This window comes from Tubulanus polymorphus, chromosome 5 (assembly GCF_964204645.1).
Source record: "Tubulanus polymorphus chromosome 5, tnTubPoly1.2, whole genome shotgun sequence".
Lineage (NCBI taxonomy): Eukaryota > Metazoa > Nemertea > Palaeonemertea > Tubulaniformes > Tubulanidae > Tubulanus > Tubulanus polymorphus.
In genome coordinates, this window is record NC_134029.1 from 6,080,155 (window position 1) to 6,107,634 (window position 27,480).

Here is a 27,480-nt window from a genome sequence, read left to right on the forward strand (position 1 = left end):
CAGGACCGACTTGAACCTCTTCCGAATGAACCTTTTTTATTTCAGTTTGCGATGACGTACTGACCTTACTTAAAGAGCCATTTAGTTCTGAAAAATGATGTACAATATCGCGGATAACTTCGGATCAAAACAAATGGTTTTTTTATACAATTCTAGGGACTTCTAATTTGTTTACCTGCCCTCTGTTTTTCCAGGAAGGCGACGATGAATCCCGTACAAACTAAGACCACAAAAAGGTCATCTAATGCAGTCGATGCCCACGAAAAACACGTAACCATGAAAGATGATATAAGTCTGTGAAAATAATAAGTTCGCATCATGACTAATGCCACATAAATATTATATACATGCATCTCTTTTGCCAATCTAATCCGTCCGGAGATTATGATTCGCCAAAATCGACCGTTTTAGAAATGCACGAGTCTATTTACCCGATAATTCCACATCCAGCTTCATCATCGACGGATGACACCATTTTGCTTGCCGATACGAATAAAACAGATGTAATTGTTGGATTGTCGTGGGTTGTTAGGTGTCTGTTTCCGAGGTTATTGATATACACCAACCAAAATTGTATGATGTTATAATCTTTTCTTGTTTAATTCTTTCATATACATGAAATATGTAATTTGAAACAGCTTTAACAAGGTTCTACAACATCACACTGAAGGGTTTATGTACATCCGATATCTGATTTCAAAGAGATATTCAAAGGAATCGCCTTAAAACCATTTGGTCATAAATTTTATTTTTAAAAAAGCACGAAAATAACAATAAACATCAAATTTTTACTTTATAATACACGCACTAAAGAAATGATTCTGGTTATTTTATACCATACGCAAATCATTGCCGTTTGGATCAACTATCTTCGATTTAGCCGATTCGAAATCGTTGCGCTGCTGCATTTTTGTAGTCCGACTTTTCACATTTACAGTTTGCAATGAATGTCCGTGTAGGATCTTAACGAGAAGCAAAAAAGTAACGCATACGACCATTGTTCCAAGCGCAACACTTCCGGTGATAAATATTTCCGAAACAAAATACACCTTTGGATATTCCGACGTCGTACCTACATTATACACGTTGAATATCAATTAGACTTACAATCATCAAAACAAAAAGGGCTCCGGAATTTCGGTTGACGAGTGACTGTAGTGACGGCGCACTAACCCTACTAACTATCGTCCATGCGCGAGACATCATCCAAGTTCGAATCAATGTGTAGCCTAACCTCTCTCGCCACATAGATGAATGTAATATAGATGCAGATTGTATTTGTATTTGAATGTGTATTGCAATTGCCTTTTAAGGTATCTTTAAGAGATTATCATAATCACTATCATATACGTACCGGTATTCATTGCAAGGAAATTGTATTCATTGTCGATAGCAAGGGAAAATGTACTTACTGATTGTATATCCGAGTGTTGGGATGGCTTCTGCCGCGACGGTCCATTTCCAGTCTTTGCAGTGATGTTTATAGGGTACATTGTCGACGTAACATTTTGTCACATTGAAGCGACTAGCGTCGTTTACCGGACACTGTTGACAACGTCTGCACATAAACGCTTCGTTCTCGTAGTATCCTGAAAATGTATTCCTAAGTTGTACTTAGATCCCCGAAAGTTCTTTTTTCGATTTCCACTCATTCAAACAAGGGGTACCGGCACTGCTACTGCGGCAATCGAGTATTCCATTTATGGCAGGCGAGGATCCGCCAGGTTCGCTAGTGGTTACTCAGTCACCGCGCTCCAATTTCTTCTACATTTCAATGAAATTCGAATCAACTTTTCGCATTGGCAAATCATTTTTGAGTGAAACAATATCATACACTCATTGGGTAAGTCAATTTTATATCTATTTGATGGTTTGTTTAAAAAATATTTTAATTTGGGAGCCTTAAAATCCAGTTCAAAATTCATTGAAAACGAACTGATTTTCAGTACCTATAACCGAGTGCATTGTTGCGCCATCTGGTGTGTGCCGGTACCCAAAGCACTTCTGTAAAAATCATGGAATTTGAAATACTAAGAAGAGTCAATATGCCAATTACGTTTAGATTTATATTCGTGACTTGAAATATACATTGGTAATCGCTTATCTGGCGACAGATGAGGGAAATTTTAAGGTTTTCATGCATATTAGTCAGCATGGACATCCGCATGCACTTACGCGCATATCTTTATTACGAGGGGAATCCTATGGCGACTGATAAAAGGCCATACGAATATTTCTCGACAGAAAAATAATTGCGTCATAACAGATGAATTTCCATCGAAGTGAAAATAAACCTCGTTCAAAATATATATTACACCTAAAATCATTTCGTTATGAAAAAAATCAATATTTGCGTCAGTAAAAGTATTCCCGCAATAGAAAATAAACCGCCTTCCTTCAACATCCGGTGACTAAGATATTTTTGCAGTGTAAAAAATGATTTGGGTTTTTCCGCTGTTGCACGCGTTGCACGTTGTCGATTGCGCAGTACTATGCTGTGGTAACGGCAGGCCTACCGCAACAGCCCTAAGTATATGGACGTTTCGCATTCTAGATATCGTACTACGCGGCGCGGGGCTGACGCAATTTCAATACCCACCTCATATATACGCGTGAATCAGGGTGACCCAGGTGCGAGCTTTGGTTTTGGATCCCAAAATAGAAATACGTAGAAATAGATATTTTTGGGTACGACCTAGTTTAATAGCCAAGCCTTACACCTAACAGTCAAACTACCAATCCTGGACTACCGTAGATTAATAGAAGGGCCAAAAATAACGGAAACAAGTTGCTTTAGCCGTAGGATAAAAACGAAGACATCTTTTAGTTGATATCCCGTTCACCACTCTTCAACATAAACACTATACCGTCCCCCTAGATTTAGTGCATTCAAGCGCCGCAAATGGGGAAACCCGAAATTATTTTTACAGCTAAGAAATCTAAGACATACGAAAACATTTCGACGGAGATGGAATTATTTTTGAAATATATTTCGAAAGCGACTTACTTTTAAATATACCGAAATCATTTTCACTTACGAATTTGAATGGAATTATTTATTTGTTATTGAGATTATATTCATATTCACGTAGATATTTTGAAGGCGCTTATTTTGCATAACGAAATCATTTTCGGGTACTGACATATTTTGAATGCGATTCTGTTTTCAGAGCGGAATCATTTTCACTTTCGAAAATTTTTCGATGGAATCTATTTCTTATGAAGGAATAATTTTTACTTTACGCATATATTTTGATGGGAATTTATTTGTTTTGAAATTGTTTTCGTCAAGAAATGTTTTATGGCCCTTATCAGCCTCCATAGAGTGCCTATGTGCATAAATTTGTTTGGTTACTAAAAATATAGCTCATATCGTTCTATTGTGGGAGAATGAAACTATTATATGAGAGTCAGATAACAACATACCAGTCGAACAGTCGCCGCAGATGGAATTTCGAGTAACCGCGCAGTTTCGCTTGTATCGACGATTCGGGCAGAAACTGCACGGTTTGCACATTTCGTCAGTTGACCACGTGTCCGAGTAGAAGCCATCGGCGCAGCGTTCGCAATAGGTGTCCGAGAACGGGCCGCACTGTCTCCGTTTCCCGAAGCCTGGCTCGCATATGGTGCACCAGCGGCACGATAGTGTATTATTATCGTAGAACATATCATCACTAGGACAGGAGTGTTCATTGCCAAAACTACCAGAAATCTGGTCATGATAATTAGATGCATGTAGATCATTCGACTTTTTTCAAGTACGAAATAAATGAGTGCAAAGTGACTACGAATACGTTGTAAGTTAAATCACAGGGGCTCGTGTCAGAGTTGTAGGTACTGTAAAAACGATAATCTGTTAATCTAGTGTCTTCAATGTATTGACAGACTCTGGATTAATAGATTATAGTTTTTACAGTACCTTCAACCTTGATACGAGCCCTTGTGAGTTAGATGGTTTGAAAGTGAAATAATAATGCTAAATTTAGACATTAGAAACATTGCGGCGTCCTCTTTTGACGTTCTGATGAACTACGGAGGGATTTATCTTAAATCTTGATCAGAATTGGATCGTGGGATTCGTACCAATACGTCAACATCTGAAATCTTACTTACCAAAACGCAACAGAAGATGCACAAGTCTCCCGCTATCACGACTATTCCGACCATGATTGAACGATATAAACTCATGGGGAAAACCCAATATGCGTTGCACGCTATTCTTCGATTTGGAAAAATCCCAGTTTCGTTTCGTTGCTTGCATTAACCAAACGAACCTTATCATCCGAATCCTTTAAATCTTAGATTCTATTGGGTTTAAAAAAAACCATCGCCATTCATAGAAAATATCAAATACCGTTGTTAACAAAAAACAAGTCGATTTATTTTTCTTTCATCACATGTGACTTTTTACATAGCAAATTGATACAATAAAAATCAATACATGTATAATATATTCACATACATATTGTGTAGATTGTGTAATACTACCGGGAAGAACAAGATATTTTGAGTTAACAAATGTATATCGTATTATTAATAAAACCTCATACCCTAAATTAGTAAATTAAAAATAAATTCTCAAACTAATCAAATCAACTAACAAACTTCGCTTAGTACGCACCACTCATTCGGCAGTCGGTTATCATTCCAATCAGCGATTTACTGAAATTACCTCACAATCTCAACTTAGTAGTTACAAACTGTCAATTGTTCAATGCTGACCTCTCTTACTTATATACCAATTTTTTGAGGTGCTAGACAGAACAATGGATAATTGTGCGCAGCAACGTTCTAAAAAGTGCACTAATACGAATAAAGTGTACGCAAACACGTATATAATTCATGCATTTTAGTTACTATCTAATTGAAAGGTTTCGTCTTTGTTTAGATACGATCATATTTTACATTCGTATTGCTCCACGCTTGAAACGCAGTGGCGACATCCGTTTACATGTTGGTGCTGACATACGCAGGCGCCATCTCGTTGACATTCGTTGCAGTTGCGAAGATCGTCCGACTAATCCGGAACGTACGCGCGACGTCGTGCCTTATATGCATCAAATAAGTCAGGAGGTTTTCTTGTGTTTTTAAGGTCAGTGTTTTTAACGTGTATTAGCTACGAGTGTTATTATTTATTATGCACACTACAGCAGAATCCATTTGCCAATTCACTTTAAGCGTTATTCATGCAGTTTTTCAGTTCATTTTTCTGAAATGAAACGGATTGAGTGAATACAACCACCGGCCACGTGACTAAAGCAACAACATGATCCATCGCAAAATGCAACACGGAAAATATTATGTATCATATCATGTGCGATTGATTCTAGTTTAATTTGGAAATAAGGTGACAAATTCAAAGGACTAGGTGATGTTTTGCCGCCTCCTCGTTTGCCAGGGTTTGATTGCCTCTAACACAAACTCTGGCCGCGAACTCTTCGTTAATTGCCCAAGATTTCTTAGGACAGGTTGCCGCTCAGCGGTCACCAGTCTATATATTTAGCCACAAAGATGCGTTGTTTTTCACCGGCAGATTCTTTCCATCAATACCACGCATCCGATTGGCTAGATTTATCGACTGACGGTCGATGAGCGGCAAGCAATCTTGGGCGGTGTAATAGACCAATGAAGGGGCTGCAGCACAGGGTTGTGCTGGTGGTGGCAATCAAACCCTAGCAAACGAAGGTGTGTTTTGCCGGCAATTCATATTCGATATTTGAGTGAGCTTGATCTCAATCGGATAGAATGTGTGTCTTTAAAGTAAATAGACTGGAAAGTTATAGTTGGAGGTGCCATTCATCATGCATTAAATGCCATAATTAAACCATCAAAAATATTGTGCATTCCCTTGGAGAAAATATAAAACTCTTATGTAGTCCTTTTATTTACCTGAACAAAAAGTCAAGTAAATACCTTCGATTAATTGCAAACTCTCTCAAATCAATGTATTCAGTAAAGTAATACTATTTAAAATGTCCGTCTGAAAAATCTACATACGTCATAGAAGCATAGCGGTGTGTTCTCCTCTTCTGCCCGAACAGTTTTATGTGCTACTATGATGTCCTTATAAATGAAAAATTCAGAAACACAACAACATGAAAAATATGAAAAGAAAACAAATTTAAGAAAAGTTAACCATTCAAAGAGGTGTAATGATTACGAGAATTACATATAACCAGCAAACATAGCAAGCGCCCATACATGCCGCAATATCATGATTTATCATGCTTATGCTTTTCAAGAAGGAAAAAAATACTCCAAGAAATCCCGTATAGAAACATCGTATTTATTTCTGACTAGAATAACAAAAATAGGTTTTAAACATTTCAAAATGAGATTTGATTCATTCCGAAATTCCGTATACAGAATTACAAGAACAATGATAATAATTGAACTCAGGGCGCGCGCACACTTTCCTGTCTTTTCCGCCTGTGTCCTATACGCTGAAAATCTGGGCCACGAACTGGCCTTGTATTTTCAATCATATTTCAGCAGCCCGGTTTAGTCAGCGGCTATTTTTCTGAATTATAACCTCAGTAATCACGCTATAACTGGGAAAGTGCACGGCGGCTTTATCTTCTAAAACGTTTCACGCTTCGTGCCATCAGTAATGTGATAGGGTATTTACTCAAACTTGGTTCATTTAAATGCTATACTAGAAATGCTACGTACCCAGACTCAAACTGTGATGCGACATACAAAATAGGTACACCAAAAAACTACCCGCATTGCCCGAAAATATCTAATATAAATATGTGGCCCCCGACACGTATTTTGAGTTCTTGGAGTATAATCAGCAATTAGTGACGACAATATCTAAAAGTTCAAAAACCACTTCGTTGTAAATAAACAAGCACCATTTACGAATAGAAAGCATGAGGCTATTAGCATTTTAGCGGACTAACTAAAAATGATGGCTACTACCATTGGCTTCTTCCGTGAGGAAATACATGTACATGGGCCAGTACGCCAGATTGAACAGGATAAAAGTTCCGGGGAAAAGGATTCTTGAAATGGCATCTAATCGTTTGGCTACTTTAGTCAACATCAGGTAACAACTGTGGTCCGTTTTGTTGATCTCGACGTCGTCGTTATCTCCCACTGCCCCGTTCGACGACCCGCCGAGTTTCGATCCCTCTGGAATGAGCATTGTCTGCAAAAAAGAGCAAAATGATCGTTATAACAATATCATCACCGACAATTAGAAAAACGACAATATTCATCAAGATTGGCAGGTGCCCACCCGTGTTGTGCATTTTGATAGTTATAGTAATAACAATATCAATATTATTCATCAAAATAATCATATTCATAAAAGATCGAAGATATATTGAATTCTAGTGTGCGTGTGTATTTATATTCACATCGACGAAAAGTGAAATTAAGTGCTTGGAGATAGAACTTAAAAAATCATCGACTAAATTACAAAAGATCGATGTTGAAGTAACTACCCACAACCGACAGATAGATAGTTTCGTTAAGTTAGCTAGATTTGCAGACTAAAAATAGGATATGCATAGGTAAAAGTGTTGTGAGAGTAAGTGTTGTGAAGCAACATGGTTTTTTGGTGAGAATTGGTTAGAGAAATTTCAGTGTTCCCATTAGATTGAAAACAGACGTTAACGTTACATGAAAGCTCCTCGCTTACCAAGGGATTACACTATAGGTAACGTTCATGAGACGTAATATCAGTGTATTTTTTGGTAATACGAGGTACTTTTTTGTTCTCCCATGGGAAGCGAGGGATTTGAATATTACTACTAACCATGGCACAGCCATCGCCAGATTCCGACATGCTTCGACCCTATTACAGAAAATCATTTAGTTTAAAGCCTTTTAACTTGTAAAAACAAACTAAGTGCATACATTGAGAAATGATACTTTGGGAAATATAAGATTTTAAGCAGAAATATTTTAGAGAAGTTTTATTTCATTTCAATGCATTTAGTAGATTTTGAATTAGATATTGATATGTTATAGTCGATACTCATGATTTATTTGATATTTCTTTCTAAAGAGATTTTACTTTTAGATTTTTAATGACGATGCCATCTATGGTACTTTAACACATAGATATATCTAAAGAATGAATATATATTCTCCGAACCTTTACATGAGCGGGAGACGTGTTGACCTTCCTTTGCTTTCTCACGATGGTCGTGGCGAGCGCGTACTCAAGAAGAGCAGCGAAGACGAAACAGAGACAGGTCGCCAGCCACACGTCCATCGCCTTGACGTAAGATACTTGCGGCATCGCGGAGTTGGCGTTGGCACTTTGCGTAGTTATCGTCAAAACAGTCAATACACCGAGCGACACACGGGCCGGCGCTGCGTCCACGTCCAACCAAAAAGACACCCACGATACAACGACAACCAGCGCACTGGGCACGTACAGTTGTATCAGATAATATATAAACTGTCTATGCAGGAATATTTTGATTCGAATTCCACTCCAATTGCCTGAATAAGAAATGGGTAAAAGATGATCTCCGAGAAGAAAATCTCATATGAGATCAATCAAATTTATGAATCAACCAACGTAACTAATAGAACAAAATGCACCAGTTTACTGTAAGGTTGGACAGTCAAATCGTACAGAGTACTGGAAGTAACTTCTAGTACTCCTGTACTAGGACCCCTGCACGATTTGATCGTCCAATCGTCCAGAAGAGAACGATTGAGTACCTGGTCTGTACATTCCGTTATTGATGTACGAATCAAGTTGTGGATCACCTTCGAAGTTAAATTTCGACAATTGCATTTTAGGATTGACGACGACGGCGTGTTCTTCTTCTGTTGTCCACGAATAAATCAAATCGTTCGCTGGCAGGATATCTATCGGGAAATAATTGGGAAAATAGGTTTTTAACAGCCCCTCGTTTCTACTAATCGTCAACGTTTGGTTCGTTCTTGAATGGAAAGCGAACGTGTTCAGCATTCAAGATAGTATTATCGATGTTTATACAGATGGATAGTTTACTATCGCCCGATTGTAGCGTACACGTACACTACACAACCCATAGAACGCCATCCAGGGCATTGTACTGACAACGACGTGAGTTTTTCTTTTTGTCTAATGGAAGTGATGGGAATGAGAGGCTAAGAACAACCATCGAGCAAGAAACTTAGGATCAGACCCGCGGATTGACGAGAAAAAAATTCTGATGGCATATGCCATATTCTACCACTGTGCAAAATATTAATGTAGAAATCTTACTAAGTAAATGATAAAGCACTTTGTAAAAAAACTATGCGCGACAGCTCTCTTCGTTTTCGAATAGCTTTAAAAGAAGTAAAAATTCCTGAATAGGAAGTCAAATTCTATGAAATACAGTATAAAAATCATAGCTAAAATCAATGCTCATTTTTCGATGACTTACTGCTTGGGAATTCCATTTCTAAATCAAGTGTGCGTATTTATTATAATGCGGTATATAAAAGGCTTATCATTCCAATAAACTGCAAGATTTAATAGGTCCCGTGCGTACCAGTAATATGCTTCAATGAATCTAGAACATGTATCGCATTAATGTAATCTAATAATCGTAAAGTATTTATGCCAGCTCTAAAGGTCGTATATTTAGATAATTCGAATTCATTTGGCCTTGATTTGGTTTCATTATTTTCATTATTTGGTACTGAGTCTACGAGTCAAAGCCCATCCCCTCGACAGGGATTCGAACCTGATGGCATCGCTGGATACCCTGCCATACTAGCCCTGCGGTCTAGTGGGGCTGGTTTCGTACTGCGGCGAGTTTCGATGCCATCAAGTTTTAATCCCGGCCGGGCGTGGACGGACAAAATCGTGCGCTAATCGCATTGATTAAGTTATGTCGCAACGAAAGACTTACAACTTTCGATGTTGAGTGAACATTGCTGATCATCCATCGGGTAGTTGAAAAATTCCATTGGGCACGATATTCCAACAGTCAATCTGAAAAGAATGCCTATCGAAAGAGTAAAACGATGTATATATATATATATTACAAAGGCCGAGAGAGGGGAGGAAGATTGAGGGGAAGATTGATGATCTTGAGATTGATTGATGAGGGAGAGGGAGGGGGAGGGGGAGAGGGAGGGGGAGGGGGAGAGGGAGGGAGAGGGAGAGGGAGGGAGAGGGAGAGGGAGGGAGAGGGAGAGGGAGAGGGAGAGGGAGAGGGAGAGGGAGAGGGAGAGGGAGAGGGAGAGGGAGAGGGAGAGGGAGAGGGAGGAGGGAGAGGGAGAGGGAGAGGGAGAGGGAGAGGGAGAGGGAGAGGGAGAGGGAGAGGGAGAGGGAGAGGGAGAGGAGAGGGAGAGGGAGAGGGAGGGAGAGGGAGAGGGAGAGGGAGAGGGAGAGGGAGAGGGAGAGGGAGAGGGAGAGGGAGAGGGAGAGGGAGAGGGAGAGGGAGAGGGAGAGGGAGAGGGAGAGGGAGAGGGAGAGGGAGAGGGAGAGGGAGAGGGAGAGGGAGAGGGAGAGGGAGAGGGAGAGGGAGAGGGGAGAGGGAGAGGGGAGAGGGAGAGAATCATCGGTTCGTCGTAATTACACACTTGCTAATATTTTCATCGAGTTGAAGTGCCGATACACAGTCCTTATGGTCGTTAATTTTGATTTTGTCTTCGTGATGTGATCGGCTTGTAGAATGCACGACTCGCCTGATTACTCCTCGAGGAACGCGACAGGAACTGGATAAGTATCCCCGCGCTAGATCGCGTCGAATGGCGGCGCATTGCAAAATAATCCCACAGGTGTGAGGGAATGATACTGATTTGCATATTGCCTGTTTCGGTTTTAAATCGTTTTCGAATCCTGCTTAATGGCTTGCTTTTCGACAGCAGCTTCCGAGCCTGTCATTACAAGTAGACTCTTGAGACTATCATTTCGAGAAAGGATTTCCAAAAAATCCCCATAAAATTTCCATATAGTCGGTGGTGTCTACATTTTGCAAACAAACATCGACATGTTTTGTGACCTAAAGTAAGATTTAGTAACTGTTAGCAGGCGTCCTGGGAACGAAACTGTTAGAATAAATCTTGAAGTTTTATTCCGAGTTGGCTACTATACTAGCTCACTAAATCGGACGTAAAATTTTCATTTTTTGCTAATGTCGTAAGGACGGATCCGAAGAGTCCAATTCCACAGGTCATGGCTCGAAAATTAAGTCACAGTATGTGGAACTGGGTCTCCTTTAATGCATTTTTCAGCAGGTTGGCGCGGACTTCACACATTTGAATTTCATTCCATTTTCATGGCTTACATTCGAAGCAGTGAATATTACATTTGAATATCCCTTTATTCATAAGGGTATTTGCAGTTGTTTGAATAACAGTTTATCGCGTGATGAATCAAACTAATTAGATCATCTGAAAATCCGTTTACAACGCATTATAGCCGTCAAGCGCGATACGACCGACGAGGGGGTTTCGCTACGTGTTAGGATTGCGCAAGTGTCGACGTATCTAATTGATATTCCAATGTGTTACCAGTTGGCTAAATCACGTTAACAGTCGTCGCCTGAGCCCATAATTAACTGTTATTGAGTTTACCGCAAGGTGTCGAAATATATTTTACGACTGCGCTAGAAAGTTTTGTGAATGCCTGACAATTAAATGTTAACGATCGATGGTTGAGTGGAAACTAAAAGCAATATACCAAAAGCGAACGCGCAGCCGGTGTTTGAAAATTGAAATATTTGCATCTACGTGCGTATACACGATAATGGTAGCTTTAAACTATACATCGAGAAAAAATAAAAGAACACATTTTTTATCCCAATCGTATGATTATATGCAAAATTCTATCCTCTTACCGCATACTATTGGTGACGTGACCATTACGATTGATGTAAAGAGCTCTGGTTTTGCTGATTACTGAATGGACTCTGACAAACTTGGCTGTGGGAAAGTACGGGTCCGGCTGCCAGAAGGAATCGATCATATCGCCGTTTATCGAGAGCATGTGCTCGGAAAAATTCGCCAATCTCCGGTCCATCCATGATTGTCGTATGATGAAGTCCATATTCATTTCCTATAGGATGATACACGTGAATATAGAATTCCTAAACGAACAAACTACAAGCTCATACGAAAAGATAGAAGCTTCGATATCAACATTCAAGATGCGGGAGTGGTTAGGAGCGACGAAAACGGATGTTTTGTACATTCTAAAATTGTATTGGTTCAACTAAAAGATGAAACATCACAACAAAAGAATGGATCTTGGATAGAGAGTTCAAATAGTTGAAAATTCATAGAAGCCAAAAGCAGTACTAATCTCATGTTCTAATGAGTATAGAAATTTATTCTAGCAAACGTTTAAAAATTACATCACTTGCGCTATGCCTGAAGAGGGGAAATTGTAACTCCCCAAAACATTTGCTAGAATGAATTCATTAACTCATTAGAAAATGAAATTAGAACTGTTTTTACTTCTATAGATTATCACAAAAGATATGTATATGAATATAATGAAGTATAATAATACATTCGTTAATCATTCGATCGTGTTTTGGAGTATTGTGGTTTCTAGGGGTGAAAACGAAATATAATTACTAATTCTAATGAACAACGAATATTTCAATGCTCACACTGGTCCGGACATGTGTTTTCTGAAATAACTCATAGTTCAGTAAATAAAAACGCCGAGGGAAACGTGAAGTGTTGCTTGTGCTTTTTGTTATCTACAGTTCAACGACTGGAAAACCTGCAGCTCGTCAACGTTTCATATAAAAATCAGTTTGAAATGTTAACTGTATGTTCTAACAATATATCATTTTATAAGCGAGTAGCAATAAATGCTATACATAGATATAGATCCAGAACTATAAAAGTATCACTTCATCAATCAGGGCAAACGCGATCAATTTGAAATAATCGAACTTATACAACGACTGTCGGCTTCGTTCAACAAAACATATTACTGTAGTGTTTACCGACTGCAATCAACCACCAGCAGTCTACGTACGGATTTCTATAACATGTCACAACTGATTTCTCGCAACAGACGGATTGATTAATATATATATAGATTGAATTTCTGCCGTCGTCTACTTACCATATTAACCTCGTCTATAGCGCTGATATCATTGATGTAGGCACTCACGTGTACCTCCGTTGTTTTCTCTGAAAAAAAGAGTATAATTTTCTATTACCACAACGGAATTTTCCTATTTTACATATTGGTAGTTCTGTTTAAGTTGTTTGCTGATATTTCTTTTTATTTTGGATGGAAGCGATCTTACTGTCATGTTTGCCGGGATGAGCGTATTTGTCGTAGTGAATATTAGATAGTTTCTCTGTGAGATGATCAGATTCCAGTACAGAATTCACCGGGCTGTGAAACGTGCTGAAATGAAAATGGATACGACGTCGAGTAGCCAGATACCAATATTGACCTATTCCGCTACTTCTGATATTTCTTTCCCTAGTCATCAATATGCTAAGCGCTAATGAGCTTCCTACTTTTTGCATACATGTACTCGATAGCGACCGTTGAATAATGACATTTCATTTCGTTCGCGACAAAATCTTTCCAAATTCGTATAATTACTTGGATATAATTGGATTGCAATATTGGAAGAATTCGAGTGTCAACCTTCGTCAATAGTATTCGTAGTATTGATTAACATCTAGAAGCACCGTTGAGGATAATTTTTTCCCGGGTCATCAGCGGACCCGGGCGACCGGCGGAAAAACGAAACCTTTTCAAACTTTTGTGAGCACAATCGCTCCGTGTAACTTGATTTGGGATTCAGTTAATGGAAGGATATCAAATCATCCGATAGCGTGGATCATCATCGACTGACAGAAAAATGATACGCCTCCGACCTCTTATGCTAGGAATACAAACAATTATCGCGACTTGTAATTTGGGATTTAATCGATGGGACATAGATAGCACCAATGCCGTTAGACGCCATCTAATAGTGTATATATAGGAATGGTGAAGAGAGCCTGAATGAAATAATAATGCTGAGCATACGTATACTGATTCCGGACGAGGAAAATGATATATGGACAAAAAATCTGAAAAGGTCTACACACAATGCACAATCGAGACTGCTACTACTTGACGAATGGTTTCAACTGAATGATTAGAGATAGCTCAATCAATTCCGACTTCATCGAATGGCGGAGTTGCAGGAACGTATAATCGACTTCCGTTCGGTCTATTTCCGCTTATTCAGAAGCAATGCAAGAGGGGATATTGCAAAATAACAGCGATTCGAGTTCGTGCAGTCGTCAAGTAAAGAATCGTTTGACATTTCGTGCGATCATTCAACGTGGCATCAATAATGCTGCGTTATCGATAAAAAGGAATGATTGTAAATTTTTGTATCTTCATAACAACCTTTGAAGAAGCTCTCAATGGATATTTACTGTAGGCCTTCATCGCCATATGGTACCATATGTTCCAATATATATGTATACAAATATATATAACGCAAATATATAATATCTTTATATATTTGCGTTAATACTTAGCCGAAAACTGAAACTCATAACCCCAAAGATTATTGGCAGGTCTAATGATGACGATGAATGACGACTTTTTGGCGTGCCGTGAAATGTATACAAAATGAGAAAAATGCCGGAAAAAAATCCAGAAGCAGTCCAGAAAGAAGGCCATCAGGCTGTATGCGATCCGATAAACCAGCTCTCCGGAACGGATTCTCGTAAACAATGAAATGAAACATTCTCATTAAAGGACATTATTTCTCAATAAACCTTGAGTTATAAAGTCTTTAGTGTTTGCATATACGACTTACCTTAGAACAACCAACAGTATGAAAATAGGTCTTTTTGTTGTGGCGGTAATCTGCTGGCTACAGTCACGGTTTGCATGGTTATTTCTCAACTCCATTCTCTACTGTAAACTCTGATCATCGTCCCTGCAATGAAGACGAAACGATTATGTTGACACTTTTAGCACTGTTACTTATGAAAAGAAAAAAAAATGTTATATATACTCGTCCAGCATCAAAGGGCGTAGAAGGTATTCACACGCATTATAACCCGGCCAATCGCCTTTGATCAAACAAATGGCCTTATTTGCGGTTTCTATTTCTTGTAGATTGACCGCGGTGCTAACTCGGTTAGAGACCTCAGTCACATTTCTACGTCTCGCGCCGAAATGTGACCGAGGTTTCTTGCCTTTAAACGTTAAGAATATCGTCGACACAATGTTCCTCACCCGCATATCATATTATATTATATTATATTATATTATATGTAATACTTATCACAGATAATCCCTGCAGAACACTACGTTTTGTCGCTAGTTAAAATGCTCCACATAGTTAAATACCCATTTTTATTGCGGCTTATAATGTTAGCATCCAACACCTGCACCTGCCAGAGATGATTGTTTATGATACGTAGGTACGTTAAATATCATATATAATATAAGTGTGGATTCTGAGTAATCGTTTTAGAAACTCGAGAATTCTAAAACAAGTTCTGGGATTGCTCCGATGCACGTATCAGTTTTCAAAAGTGTAGTGTTTATTTCGTCATTAATCAGGTGTATGCAGGTTGCTAATGAAGACATAGCACTTTGTCGATGTCGTAATTAACTTAATACTTCTTCGAGAAAAGAATATTTTACGAAGCGATAGAAGACACGCCAAGTTCTCATTCCGCAACGGTTGTTTAAGTATGTAAACGGCGTTTTTGTCGACATGAATGTGTATGGGATTCTTCGAAAATAGGAGTTGCCGGTTCATCAAAACTTAGAATCAACACGAGCAAATGTAAATTGAATTGCTGAATTGCCGAATTAACGGCATCTTGTCACACGATCGAAGAATCAAACTGACACTATCGGTAAAACTAGTGATGCGTCTCGTCAGTCACCGAGGACCCAATTTGATGCGTAGCTTGAAAGTTGAACGAAGAGCCGTTGGATTCAATTGAAACCTTAATCAATTGCTCAACTGGAATTTCATCATAAATTCTTATCACGACGTAATTCGTCGGCACTGCCCGCATTGTGTTCTAATTTCACGTTAATCGAAAAACAGTTCGATAACGATCTAAAAATTAGTTAGAACGTTTAATCTTTAGACCAATGTTCGTTACTATTAACTATACAGTTCCCCAGTGTCGGATACGTTTGACCAGGTGCGCAATAATTAAGCCTGGAACGGCTGTTCACACGGGTCCGTGTTTAAATTGGCCCATGCCTTTTTGACCTGGGCCACAAATTTGGCCCGACCACAAACGTCGGACAAGACCCGAGCCAAATTCGAGCACGGGTCAAATTATTGCGTATGAAATGTAACTGGTTCCGGAAATGACTCGCTTCGCTTTGTTTAAAAGCATTGTTTAGTATCGAGTGAGTGGTCTGCGTGTGAACGCGCTCTCCAATTAGGTACGGGCCAAATCGTCTCCGTGTGATTACGGCTGACGATTGGTGCATTTGCTATGATTTAAGGGCGGCGAATTTCGACCCTGAACTGCGAAGGTCGGCGAAATAACGATTACTGTCCTAGTGTGATGAATCGATGGCCAGATGTAAAGTTTGATTAGCGATAGCGTCGCACATTTTGGGGCTTTGTATCAGATGAGATGAACGTCCCTCGGGACGACTATAACAAAAACAACAGAGAACTCCGGAATTCCTGACTAGCGCATAATATTCTCGTTATACCGAAGGAGATAAACTTCCGTCGGATAAATTGCATAGGTATTCTTTGAGCATGTAGATGTTTCCGGGAGCATTGGCTAATCGGAATGTTTTAACGATTGATTTTCCGTCCTCGCGGTGGCGGAAAAATAAACACCAGTAAAGTAGATAAGACAGACAAAGACTAGTGTAATAAGGTTAGTCTGTTTTATCATCAGACCTGTCAATATTTGACGTCCTATTTTATACAAATGAAAGCGAGCTCGTGCTGTTTAAGATCTATTGAAACACACGGCAGATTGCTCTTATTCGTCGTTTTCCTTTGACTGCTAAAAGCTTTTTGAACACAAACAAAACCAAGTCGGGTTTCACTTTCGGTTATACATGTAGAGCTATTCACACTTGAAAACAGAAGTGACTTTTTACACACATATCGATCGGAAACCCGCGATGTTGGAAAAAAATGAAGTAGGGAAACGTTCGGCACAACGAAGTAAGGAAATGATGCGTTATATTTATAGCACGCACGGAGAGGTTGTGTAAGGTGTCACATAGATGAGATTTTAATGTCTGTCCGGGTAATATATCCATCATTAGGGACTCAGCTAGAAATATCACCTGCCGTGGACGATAGGTATGTATGGGAACGATAGGAATCATTATCTACTTCCTGGTATTCATTACGACAGACATGTCTAAAGGGGACGATGAGTGGGCCCGTTTCTGGAGAAGTTTTCACCTGCGTGGTGACAAATAGACCAGAGAAAATCGAAGCCATCGATTGACGTGACTGGACAACATAATGGAGAAAATACCTCGGGGATAATGTGACAAATGGCCACTTTATTACAATCGAGAAGGTGCAAAAATACAACGCATATATATCTATCAGAAAAGAAACGCAGAAAGAATATGCGCGCTTCGAGAACGGAGCGGAATAGGATTCGAACGCGTGAAGTGTGTATTATAAGGTAGGTTGGCAAATTGATGGTAAAAACCGCTGGAAAAAGAAATGAAAGAATAAAAAGTTAACGAGATAGTCTTCCGCTTAGTCTCTACGGAGACATTACACCTTTATGATGTCACGCTATGTTTATCATGAATACAGAATGGATTCAGTACAAAACCGACATTAGACGACGATACTTGTCTTTCGGGGAAGAAACTAAAGAAGTCAAGGAGCTGTATCTATTTCGTTTCGAAATCCACCCCTCGCGGGATCATAAACGATTTGATTCAAAGGAAAATCGCTGGGTCAATTATTCTCGATGTATCGAAAGGAATTCTCTTTGGCACTTCGGTGAGATGATAATGGCGGGAGATAAATAATGTAAGACATTTTTGAGACGAAAATTAGCATCAGACGTCGCCAACGCCAATCTCGGAGGTTGTGAACTTCAAGCACCATTCACCACCTAGATACATTTCTATTTTCATTTAATTGCATACACAGCGCAAAAAAATATGTAATTCGTGTGACAAGATGAGGAATTGATAACCGGCGATTTCTAAGTGTTTCGCGACCGTCCATAAAATCCAAGCCAACGTCTGCAATAAACATAAAGTGCCTCTTAGCGACTTTTATAGCTACCGCATTGCATTACTTCAGCGGAGAGGGGAAAAACATCGAGGAAACATGTTGAACTGCAGATGAGTCGTCGTGTCCGTGTTACAGTGAATGTCGTCTCGAGATATCTCTGGGGATTCGTGTGCTGACCATTCGGAGATCAAACAGGTTCATTTCGGTAGAATTTTGTACGAATGGACGGAGATTGCTCAGGGAATATCAAAAGGTTTTTGATGCGTAGACAGACAGAGAAAATCCTATAAACAGCGGATGCTTGGATAAACTGAAAAATATGAATATTTCAAAAAATGCTTCGGAACTCGAAATCCAACCATAGGTTACAGTCGATATAAGGGAACGTTGATGATATTTTTTAAATGCGTTCATAGAATATTTGAAAATACTTAACAATAACCACGTACACATGGTAAATTCAACTTATGGACTCTAAAACCAATTGATGATGCCCTGTTTCCCAACTTGCATATAATTCATCCGTGCGGACGGACGCGTAAATGGCCATAAATATTTTAGTATCGGCACATTTTCTAGTAATTTGTAGCACCTGTTATTTCTGTATGGTTCTATAATTGAATAGTTTTAGAACATTTCAAACATATTCATACAGTATATCAATGAAAATATAGCATTACAACTGAGCGATTACTGACGACTGACTCCTAATGAATTCCAATCCTATACCTTCCATGAAACGAAAAGCCGCAGAGCCAAGCATAGGAAATCAATCCTGCATGTTTTCGGTTGCATACACGATAGAACCGAATTAAGGATTCTACGTAGCATATAGCGAGGGATGGTCTTAAACAAACGTTGAAGTGAATCTTTGTCATTATGATACTGTCGGGTGCAATTCTTTAGCATATAATCAGGTGTACCAAACATAATCCCCAGACCCCAATTTTATAGACAGGTGTCAACTTGAAACCGTGGGCTGACTCCATTCATTTTTAATTGAGATTAAAAGTTGACACCAGTTTATACCAGTCCCAGTTTCCGCGCAAAAATAACCGGACACGATAAACAAGTCGATTGAAAAACGGATAAAAGTTGTTACACCTTGGAATTTACTTCATAATTGCTACTAACGATCCCCCTTCCTGTTCCGTATCAGGAAATATCAATCATCGACAAATTCGTTTTATGGCTAAAATCGTCCATTAAAACGCGCTCAATCCGTCTGATAGCAACTAAACAGTTGTAAAGGTGCTAACATTTATCGGCGTAATTACATCCTGATTATCTTCGCACCAACGCGACAAGTGAGCACCATCTTCATCTCGACTATGCTGAGCACACATTTGTCTAAATTACCGCGTTGAAATTGTGTTAATGCGCCCTTAAAACTTCCAAGGGTATTCTAAAGCAAATTGGATTTTGCGCTCCCACTGAGAAATTAATTCGACTTCATTTTGGATTGCCTCCTTTCTTTGATTGAGAAACCTCGAATTGGAAAATCTTTATACCCAGTACGAATAGAGTCAACAAATTTAACCCCGCAGCACTGGATCAAAAATGTTGATTTCGTAAGATTAATTTTATTCTACGTTGTTTTGCTCTGTGGTAATCAGAGTAATAGCCGCGACCAAACGGAGACGATTTGACCCGGGCCAAATTGGTCGCGTGTGAATAGTTGTTCAATAGTTCAATAGTTGTTGAATGTATTCGGTATGGTTCTCCGCAGTCCATAAAGAGAAAGGTCAGCACTAAAATTATTCGCCTAATTGAAAATAACGAAGGACAAATCAGCCTTGGCAAATTATCCTTGACTCTCAAGATAATTGTCTTTTTAAACTCGGAGATAAACGCAAATAAGATCCACCGGTTTTATGGCTTTATCGTGGTCATCTTAACACACATTCCCCCACAAGAGTATCGCAGATAGGCGATGAAAATACTGCAAGAAAATCTCATTGCGCGCCGCCCCATCCATAGCACTCTAAAAATTGGTTGAAATTGGAGACAACATTTTTCATGCAGAGTGGAAAAATTCATTCGCAGAAAATCAACTGAATATGTATCATTTGCGATAAAACCACAAGCTTCGTCGATGTATGATAACGGCATGTTTTCCACAGTATTGAATCCACAGGTTCGAGTTTCTATTTCCTATATAACGGTTGTGAAAATATTCGATCTTTTTTTATCTACACAGTAGTCAAGATATAAACCTTGTTCTTTTACAGCAACAAATGCTGTAAATATACTTATAAACCGATCTGCACATCATTTGCCGACGAGTTGTTTTTTTAGCGTCTACTGTGCCCTCTTGAGACGAGTGTTAAATCGGAAGTTGGATCATGTTATTTCGTGTTATATCATGTTATATTTATTTACGGCTGAGTAATTGCACCATGAGCCGGTGTAGTTGCCGCTTCCCGCAAATCAGATGTTCGTTATTAGAAACACCAGATTTTCGGTTTGATCGCGGAATGAGATGTTGTTGATTGATAAGAATTAATCGGATTGCCGCCCTATGTAATCCTCGACATCCTTCTTCCGCACTTTTACGATTTAGGTTCATAGCGAAGATATAGAACATGCAATGGTTAACTGCTCACAACAACGGACAACACGCAACATAAAACCGAGATCAATGTCACAAACTGTCTTAAGACTTCAAGGTTCAATTCGAGATTTTTATATCATTTCTAATTGACATTTTTCTTTTAAAAAGAAGAAGAATTCGGCTTTAAGCATAACATTTAAACTACAACGACATTACGAGAATATTGAAATCGGACTATATTAACCTTATCGTTAGAATCTTTACCTCGCGGAGTCGTTTTTTATTCCGACATTCGAAAGAATGCAGGAATGTAGAGTTCTTACTGTTATAAACACAAATTGTATCCGGCGAATTCGAAGCGCGTCTTGTAAATAATTCATTATATCGAATTCTAACATGATTAAGACCACGCTGAGATCATAGATGATGGATCGCGGTCCACGCGAAGGAACCGTTATTAAACAACCACTCCACGATCGTTTTGAGTATAAAAAGAGATTCTATGGGACTCGCTGTCGCATCCACACGTCACCGCAGACACGCTCACAAATACGATTACGGAGTTGAGGATATTCGATAGAATAACATGAAAAGACCAACTCATGAAGGGGAATATCTTGAAGTATCATATTACAACTTTCGTTCTTCCATCTCGACCGACTAATGATAGATCCTGACGACTTTGATCTCGAACGTTCAGGCGCCGTCGAATATCTGATGAAAAGAAAAAAACTTTCTATGACGGTCTGATTCGATGAACGGCGCCATTATTTTCAACGGCATTTGATCGAAGTAACCAACGATGAATCATGTTAAGAAGTAGAAAGCGTCGTAGTTTGTCATTAGTTAGTCGCGACCAGTTAGTTATCTTCAACTCAGATAAGACTCCAGGAACGTTACGGAACTCCGTAATCCCAATACTGCTTAATACATGCTTTCATTTAGACAGAGCAAGGACTGTTTTATTAGAGTCTATGAAAGCAATCTGCAATAAAATCACATTATATTTTCGGGATGTTCAGACCGAAGGATTAATTGATTATCCAACAGGCGTTGTAAATGGGTCTGCACTGTCGAGTCCACTCGATAAGTAACATACATTACACGTGAACTTGGAAAATACCAAATCCTAGATTACGTTTATAGTCTAAAAATGTGGTTGTTCGTGCGCTTAAACAATTTTCACACGACACATGCGCACTTAAAATGGCACCTACGGATCAGCCATCAGCGTATCAGCGTTTTGTTTATTCAGGAGTCGGGGAAAGTATTTGAATGACGTTCAAGTGTAAGAAGGTTTAGTTTAAAAATGCATAAGCGTATTGAGCGCATCATTTTAAGCGAATTATGGCAGTTCTGTTGCTTTCAACGACCAGGGGGAACTTCGGTTTTCGTAGCTAGTCGACTATAAGTGGTCGGAACTAATAACCGAACGCACTAGTTTGGTCGTAACGTATACAGTCGGCCCTCTTGGAACTGGGCCCGAACCACAGCGACCGTGCTCAATCCCGTGGTCGACAAGTTCCGACTAATTGACATTCGGTTTCATTTACTTCGACTAACTCCGATAACCTAAGTTCGCCCTGAATGCTTATTTCAAGAACTTATTCCAAATTGGAACGTAGTTCTCGGAAATCGTGGAATGGTATTTACGGCTGAATTATATGAGTCAAAGGAATTTCAGATTTCGATTTATAGTTGCATGTAATGACGGTGTGAAGCATTTTATATATCGGGGTTAGAAGCGAGATTAACGTGAGTTGTGATACACGACACCACATCAGTTCAGGGACGAATCGTCAAATCGATAGTTAGTAACGGCAAGATGTGGAGAGAAAGTGCGAAACGTTCAAGTGCCGCTTTTTATGAACCGTGGAAGAAAGGAATATTAGTCTCGCTGCAACGCTGAACATTTCATCCGGCATGATCATTTGTTCTTTAATTGAGAGCGTCGTGACGTTAATGTTAGAAGTACATCATGTTCAATTCTTTGCATAGCTCACGGCACTCCGCAATTTTCTCTCTGCCCCGACATGGCTGGGGATTTCGGCTGCGGTGTTCAAATCCACACGCGCGAGTTTTGGCGTGCTTTGTTTGTAGAAACTTATCTCGAGTTGACAGGAAGAGGCAGCTGGCAAAGTGTCAATCGAACTGGGACTCGCGAGAAGACGAGCTGAGAATGAACGTCTCACATGCCTTCTTTATCTAGGACGACACAGATCCCCAATGACCGACATAGAAGCCTTGGTGATTATTCTTACACGTGCGTTCTCATGTGACATCTCATAATTCATTTTTAAACCGGATTTGAATGCATTCGTGATTCGTGACGCGATTCTAAAATATTTTTTTTCCATATGGAATCTATCATTAGACAAATTAGTCATAGATTATACATACTTGAATATTCTTACTTAATCATTATTCTTTTCATTATTCATCATTCATGATGTACGCGGATGTTGTCGCGGTGACCCGAATCTAGAGGTTTGGGCGTCGACGAAAACCCTTGGGAATTCTAAGAAGCCAACATTGTTGGATTTAATAATCCGTCAAAATAATACTGTAAACGGAGTTTATAATTACCACAGATCCCCAAATCACCGGACGCGAATTCCCCTTCCCCGGACAAAACCGAAGCACATGTACCCCCATTGCCTCTAGTCAGAATATTAATATTGACGTGTGTGAACTGTAAAATTGATTAATTAGCGATGAATTAATTCCCAATTGATTTCCTAGATTGGAGTTGGTCAATATTGCGATTTGTATGTACATGCATGTACATACTTATTTGTATATAATGTACTAACTTCGATAAGGTATGGTTGTTGCGGACCCGAGTAATTTCCATTCTATTCATTGCTAAATACTGATAGCTTATTCTGATTAATTGAGAGACCAAGCGTTGATATTTAGATTCTGGTGGCGAAAACCCGATAAAATGTTTATGATGAGCTAGACGCAGTCGGCGCAATGTAGTGAATATAGTGGTCAGTCAAAACTCTTACAGCGATCGTTAATTTATCTGATCGAATTCAGCCATCTCGACGCCAGACGTGAGCGTTTAATTAGCTGATTGAATAGCCCGTCAATTTATCGACCGAGTCTGGTCGATCGAATTGATCAAGCATCCTGAATTGTTAATCTTTTTTTATTTTTTTTTTGTCCGCGTATCAATTTCTTCGTAAATGTCTTTAGTCGCGCCTTGTAGTAATCATTTCGTCTACGCTCCAAGGCCGCGCCGGGAACAGTGACAAATTTGCTGTGGTCTGGAATTATTTTGCCGGCTCCGACTGCTACGGCATTAATTTGATTAAACGACTGATTTACCGGAGTCGTTAAAACCGAAAAGACGTCTCGCTTTAATCCCCGAGAGAATTGCTCGGATGCCCGGCGGTATTCGTTCGAAACAATCTCCCCGTAACAAGTCGACGACGCCCATATTGGTATAAAACTTCTAAATTGAAGAAAATCGTGTTAAGCGGGGTTGAATTTTATGGCATTGGCTTTTGGGTATTGCAAGCTTCGACATGTTTTATTTCATTTAATTACGCCGTCTATTTGTCACTTGATCGACGGTAAACATCAAGTCTCCTAAATTTGGAATACAGAAACAATTTTTTCCGTTTTATATGGCTTCGAGTGACATCTTAAATGTTGATTCTTTTATCTATCTTGCTCAAAAACAAAATCTATTCAATGCACTACAATTTTTATATGTTTAATCTAATTCTTGAACGTACGTTGAAATAAGGTCGAGAGTTTTAACTAAATTGATTTACCAAACTACGATGATTTATGGCGCAGCACAGAACGCATTTTTCTTTTCATTTTTAATGAATAACTATGAATAATCATCAACCATTTTGCATTTGAATCAAGTGTCTCGCCGATGACAAAAAGTGCGTCAACGGTATTGAAAAGGCTAATGGCATTTTCACTTTTTAACTCCTTCTTTTGCGGTTTTCGTCGCGTTCCGCTGCGGTTTTTAAAGAAATAAAATAATGTCAACGATTCCTGCAAAGTTCCAGCTGTTACTGAATAGAAACATAACTAAACCAAATATTATATCATTACACAATGCAAATCCCACAATGGATTCCGTTGATAATATAACGCAATTGAATAAAAGAGTGGTTTAATCAATAACACACTGACGGGGTCTTTTTATCTAAAAATACACACATACCCCATAAAGATCACGGTCGCTTTTTCTGAACGTTTCAGATTTTAGATTTCTTAAGTCATATCGAAATCGAGTTTGTTTCATTGACAAATGATAAATTACTCTAGACGTAAAACCGGCTCAACACTGTGAGCACATGAAATGTAAGTCCGACAATCACACGATCGAAAAAAACTGTAAGCACTTGTTTCAATAAGAGGCACATGCTTATGGTTATTCATAGTTGAAAGGCCATTTGGGAGATTCTTTTCCAGTTTTCTTGCGGCGCGTACGTTTCGAGCAATTTGTTTCAATTTCTGTTGTTGTCGTGAGAGGTCTCAAGCATATCAAATGCAAATGAGTGCAAAGAATGAAAAGAATTCGCGATACGTGTTCGTTCGTCGTCAATGAAAGAACTCAACAAGAAATTGAAATATTGATATAGGGTATATAATGTATTGTAATTTTGGATCGTTAGAAACCACTCAATGATTTCTTTTACGTTCGTGTAGAAGCGAGAACAAAATGATAAACGATTGAGCCTTATATATCCTCATAAAACCTGCTCATTGGTTTTACCTGGTAAAAAGAGGATTTCAAACCTAGGACGTAAACGAATAGGAAACAGCATGATTAAGAATTGATACTGTTAATATCGCTATACCTTATAACTTTAGACATAGAGCACCCTCGTTAAATACTTGTCCTTTTTAGATACTATCTCAATGAATACTGTTTGCAATAATACCTTATTGATTTATACAATCGTATTTAATATAGGTGCCAGTTTCTATGACACGATTTTGTTGGAAACTCATCAATCAATTTCAAAATGAGAAGCAAATAAAAAAACCAATGCATTGCAACATATCAAAGAACGAGTTATTAACGGACTTATATAGTTGAATGAATATCGTACTAGAGTTACTAAAGTATAGCCTCCTACCTTGACTTGACAGATGAATAAAGTTTTGGCGTCGTCTTAAAGCTCCTCGTCCTGGTCGATGTTATTCCCACTACTGCCGTTAAGTATCTATATAATAACCACGTGCGGCGTTCTTCTTTATATACGCGCTATAATGAACGCTGCAACTTTTTAAATACGTATTATAGATCCCGAAAGCCTGTTACGAAAGGGACATATGGCACGCGGTCTTTACGCTGATTGGTCGATCGCGCGGTTTCCTCCATCCAGACCCTGGAGTAAATACCGTCGCGATCGCGTTTAAAACTTCGCTAGTTCTGGGATATGGAGAGTAAGTGCAGTGGGAGGCCGACGCAACACGGCTGGGAACGCGAAGCTACACCGATGGCGTGATTGCAATTTCATCCACTCTCCTGATGATCGAGAGAGCGGCGAAATCTGAGGGGCACGAACAGCCGCGTTGCAGTATCAATGCAACGACGTGAATGCATTTTGCGTCGATTTATCCCATTTCCAGAACGACTAGCAAAACGCGGATCCGATTTAAGATTAGTGGTAATCATTCCGTTCGATTCTTCAAAGATCACTAAGGGCGACCGAGTAAAATGATAAACGGTTACGCTAAGCGTTTGTTGATGATGTCATCAATTCTGCATTATCTGACAACGTTAAAATATCAAAACGGAACGCTGGAGTACGTCAGTTCTATTCTATCAATTCTATATACGCGGGAAAACGATGAGAATAAAAGATACCCCCTGGACCCACGCCTAGAGCGCTATGGACTGGAGTAATGATGGTAAGGGTAATAACGACAACTGATAAAACGACACTTATATAGCGTATGACAATAAAGATCTTTATTCGTTTCTTCAAGGGAGCGATGTAGGAACATTAAACCATTATTTTATATCAGATTTACTAAGGACAATGCGTGAAAGCTAAACCCCGGTGGAACTAGTTGATATACGTGATCTTAACGTCAAACATCAAGTGCGTTTTCCACTTATTATGTGAAGAAAATATAAAAAATCGCATTTAGTAATATATATTCAGCGAGAGATGACGTTTGATGTCCGATGCATTTGCCGCATATGTGCATCCAAGCGATAAGACCATGTCCGAAACTTATTAATCACGATAACCCCCACTATGCGACACTTACAATGCAGCACAATATTACGGTCCGCATGATAAAAAGTGATTACGCCGAGAAAACCTTATCGTTTCTGATTGATTAGGCCATAATGGTGAGTGGAGATGAAACGATGACCACTCGACATGCAGGACGTGATATTAAGCGCGCGGCCCGATAGCTAATAAATAAAAACAAGTTCATTTCTGATGCATAGGAAAAGTGGCGATTAAGTATCTCGTCCAAAACGCAGCTGATTACAAAAATACCATGTCAGTGCGCGAGCTGTATACCAGACACATTTACAGAAGTTTATGTACCTATCGACGTATAAACTAGATTAAGTTTAGATCTAGTTTATACGTCCGTGATGTATCAGAGCACACACATACATGTACGTAACTTGAATTTCACACGTCTTCATATCGCTATAATTGATCTTGCGGATGCAGGCCCTCAGATAAGTGAGCGTGATTTATCCGTAGGGATAAAACTGGCCTTGGATGTTTTCATCCACCGGCAGTATATCCTTAGAGATAGTCGGCATAGAAATAC

At 39.2% G+C, this 27,480-nt stretch overlaps 2 protein-coding genes across 5 annotated transcripts; both read right to left on the reverse strand.

Moving 5' to 3' along the window:
- Nucleotides 1-210: 210 nt before the first annotated feature.
- Nucleotides 211-4,239, reverse strand: LOC141906052 (uncharacterized). The gene is made up of 4 exons (XM_074795206.1): nt 4,114-4,239; nt 3,427-3,712; nt 1,413-1,589; nt 211-1,072 (listed from the first exon to the last, which is right to left on the reverse strand). Exons 1-4 carry the CDS (start codon nt 4,186-4,188, stop codon nt 831-833), a joined length of 780 nt encoding a protein of 259 aa, XP_074651307.1. The 5' UTR covers nt 4,189-4,239; the 3' UTR covers nt 211-830.
- A 208-nt stretch (nt 4,240-4,447) lies between these two features.
- On the reverse strand, nt 4,448-25,891 carry LOC141906162 (glycine receptor subunit alphaZ1-like). 4 transcript variants are annotated; one of them, XM_074795382.1, is made up of 11 exons: nt 25,812-25,891; nt 14,745-14,867; nt 13,218-13,321; nt 13,031-13,098; nt 11,787-12,004; nt 9,852-9,934; nt 8,686-8,835; nt 8,108-8,460; nt 7,766-7,804; nt 6,925-7,153; nt 4,448-5,209 (listed from the first exon to the last, which is right to left on the reverse strand). In XM_074795382.1, the coding sequence occupies exons 2-11, from the start codon at nt 14,837-14,839 to the stop codon at nt 5,202-5,204; spliced, it is 1,347 nt and encodes a 448-aa protein (XP_074651483.1). In that variant the 5' UTR covers nt 14,840-14,867; nt 25,812-25,891; the 3' UTR covers nt 4,448-5,201. The 4 variants fall into 4 exon arrangements, with proteins under 4 accessions (XP_074651483.1, XP_074651485.1, XP_074651482.1 ...); XM_074795384.1 differs by lacking the exon at nt 4,448-5,209 and adding an exon at nt 5,998-6,063 and having other exon boundaries at nt 8,734-8,835; XM_074795381.1 differs by lacking the exon at nt 4,448-5,209 and adding an exon at nt 5,998-6,063.
- Between the last annotated feature and the right edge of the window lie 1,589 nt (nt 25,892-27,480).

What these genes read in the sequence shown, in the direction of transcription:
- LOC141906052 (XM_074795206.1), bottom strand. Translation starts at nt 4,188, where the DNA reads ATGAGTTTATATCGTTCAATCATGGTCGGAATAGTCGTGATAGCGGGA. An exon ending in CTGCGGCGACTGTTCGACTG is followed by an intron (nt 1,590 to 3,426) that starts GTATGTTGTTAT and finishes ATACATTTTCAG; the next exon opens with GATACTACGAGAACGAAGCG. An exon ending in AACACTCGGATATACAATCA is followed by an intron (nt 1,073 to 1,412) that starts GTAAGTACATTT and finishes TGTATAATGTAG; the next exon opens with GTACGACGTCGGAATATCCA.
- LOC141906162 (XM_074795381.1), bottom strand. Translation starts at nt 14,839, where the DNA reads ATGGAGTTGAGAAATAACCATGCAAACCGTGACTGTAGCCAGCAGATT. An exon ending in ATACTGTTGGTTGTTCTAAG is followed by an intron (nt 13,322 to 14,744) that starts GTAAGTCGTATA and finishes TTTTCATTTCAG; the next exon opens with CACGTTTCACAGCCCGGTGA. An exon ending in CTGGCGATGGCTGTGCCATG is followed by an intron (nt 7,154 to 7,765) that starts GTTAGTAGTAAT and finishes TCTTTTTTGCAG; the next exon opens with ACAATGCTCATTCCAGAGGG.